The following is a 2,607-nucleotide window of genomic DNA, read 5'->3' on the forward strand; positions in this document are numbered from 1 at the left end:
GCGTGAACTCAAACAGGCCAAAAGGTGTCACTATGGCTGTTTTTTTTTACATCTTCGGGTCTGACTGGCACCTGATGAAAGGCGCGCTGCAGGTCAATTTTTCCGAAAACCGTTTTTCCAACGAGTATCGCAGTGCAATCGTGTATGAATGGGATCGGGTATCTGTCGGGCACGGTTATTTTGTTGAGCGCCCGGTAGTCCCCACATGGTCGCCAGCCACCGTCTGGCTTTCGAACCATGTGGAGTGCGCTGGCCCAGTTACTTTTGGATGGACGATATACACCGATTCGCATCAAATACTCGAACTCGGCTTTGGCTGCAGCAAGCTTTTCCAGGTCCAGCTTTCGTACACGAGCGTTCACAGGTTGACCAGATGTTTCTATGACGTGATGAACATCAGTATTAACTGGTCTGCGATCCGAAGTCATCTCTGTGAGGTCTTTGAAGTCCGCCAGCAACTTCGCGAACGGATCGTTATGATCGAATGCCTTAATCTGCATATTCAACCCGGTGCGAATAGTGCACGGCACTTCGAGGTTCGCAGTTTTGTCTATTAATTTGTTTCTTTTCAAATCAATGGTTAAATCGTAGTGGCGGATAAAATCGCTGCCGATTATCGGTGTACTTACGTCAGCTACCATGAAGCTCCACTCAAAGTTCCGTCGCAGGCCAAGATTTATACGGCGGCGAAGTATACCGTATGTGTTTATTTCTGAGCCATTGGCCGCATAGAGCTTCACGGACGTCGGCTGCAAAGGTTTCGATGTATGCATTTTTGGTAAGACGCTGAAATCGGCACCGGTGTCGACAAGATATTTGATGTCGGACGATCGGTCGGCGACGTAGAGTTGGTTAATGCTCGCGCTATATATAAGTTGTGCTTGCTCGCTGCACGGCGTTGATTGTCAATCTCGCCTGCTGCTCTCATGCTCGGCCCCACCTCGTTGGCGTCGACCGCAGGGGCTGCGGCAGCGAGTTGCTGCGTCCCCAAATGTTTGGTGATACCAACATTCCTGAGAATTTGGCGGCTCAGAACGCTGACTGCTGCTGCGACGGCTGCGTGAACGGGTGCGTTGAGGATTGCGACGATGACTGCGCCCTCGAGTATTCAAATCGTCGAACCTGTTTTGCAATTGATGAATGGCGCTTGTGATTTTCGCCAACGTAGTTGCTACCTCTGTTGACGGAGCAGTTGACGCCGATGTTTCCGAGATAGCACAAACTTGACGCTGGGATACCGTCTCCATTACTGCGTCGGCAACTGCTATCTGTGCGTCTATTGGGCCTTCTCGTGCAATTATGGATGCACGAACGAGTTCTGGCAAACGTTGGATCCACATTGCACGAAGCGCATCTTCGGAAAAGGAATTTCCTGCTACACGTAGCATGGCGTTGTACAGCTGACTGGGTCGTTGATTGCCCAGCACCATTTCTTCGAGCAAGCGCTGGATTCTGCGCTGCTGACTTTCCCCGAAGTATTTTAATAATTCACGTTTTAAATACTCGTACATGCCTACTCCGGTGCTAAGCACCCGTTGGGAATTTTCGGCGTTTCTGCAGATTTGTCCAATAGTAGGCAGAGTGAGCGGGTCCAGCGTTGCCATTACGTGGTAGTATCGTTGAGCATCGCTTCGCATATTGCATGCTCTGAACCAGTAATCGACTGATGTGAACCAGGCATCCATGTCGTTGGGTGTAATGCGTGGCATTGGAATTCGCGCATGAAATTCGTTTTGCATTGGCGGCTGTTGAAGATGTGCACTTTGCTGTTGTTGTTGGACCAATGACTGCTGTTGACCCAACGATAAGTTTGCGCTTTGTTGCTGTTCTTGCTGAACCAACAGTCGGTGTTGTGGTACTGGCGGTAGCGGTGCGCCATGCTGCTGTTGCCCTAAAAGCACTGATGTACCTTGTTGTTGCGAACCGGGCGTTTCGGTTATTGGCGTTTGCCCTTGAGCCATGTCTTGCGGAGCTCCGTTATTGATTCGGTTAGGCGACATCTCTGGAAAACAGTCGCTGCCTGTGACCGTCGCGCTGTCTGTCCTCTGCAATGCGTGTTCCATATCGAATCGTTTTTAAATTATGTTAGCGGCGAAGTAAATTTTGCGATTGCACAATAGACTAATGTGCGGAAAAATATTCGAAGCTTTTTTAAATATTGTATTGGTTCTACAAAAAAAAACCGGTGGAGATCAGTCCATTAACGGGATTCTGACACCAATGTGGTCGAGCGGTATAATAAAATTTGCTAGTCACTCTCTTGGCTGCTGAAGTACGAATGTCTTATTCCACTTCTCATCCTTTCTCTTATGTTTTATTCGTGTACTTAATTAGGGATGGTACAACTACGAAAATGTGGTACAAGTTTGAATACGAAACAATAAATATAGTGTTGTGTAAAGAGAGAAATAAATTACTTATAATTTAATGTATGCTGTTGACTGTTCAAAATTTATGAGATTTTTATAAAATGTTTTGAAGGGACCACCACATATACATATTTTTATATAAGGCAAATCAATTTTCTCTTAGGATGGATGATAAAAAAGCTTTTTACTTACCTAAGATTTAATGGGAGGGGATATCCACTGGAGGTTGATTGAAAAA

The 2,607-nt window shown here is 46.7% G+C and overlaps 1 protein-coding gene across 1 annotated transcript; it reads right to left on the reverse strand.

The window, feature by feature from the left end:
* Window positions 1-262: 262 nt before the first annotated feature.
* On the reverse strand, window positions 263-773 carry LOC118732415 (the record flags this gene model as incomplete). Its single annotated transcript, XM_036461548.1, has 1 exon — window positions 263-773. A coding segment is annotated over exon 1 (511 nt), but the record flags the coding sequence as incomplete, so codon positions are not given.
* Window positions 774-2,607: the final 1,834 nt, after the last annotated feature.

Source organism: Rhagoletis pomonella, unplaced genomic scaffold (assembly GCF_013731165.1).
Source record: "Rhagoletis pomonella isolate Grant_MI unplaced genomic scaffold, Rhpom_1.0 Rhpom_scaffold_19846, whole genome shotgun sequence".
Classification (NCBI taxonomy): domain Eukaryota; kingdom Metazoa; phylum Arthropoda; class Insecta; order Diptera; family Tephritidae; genus Rhagoletis; species Rhagoletis pomonella.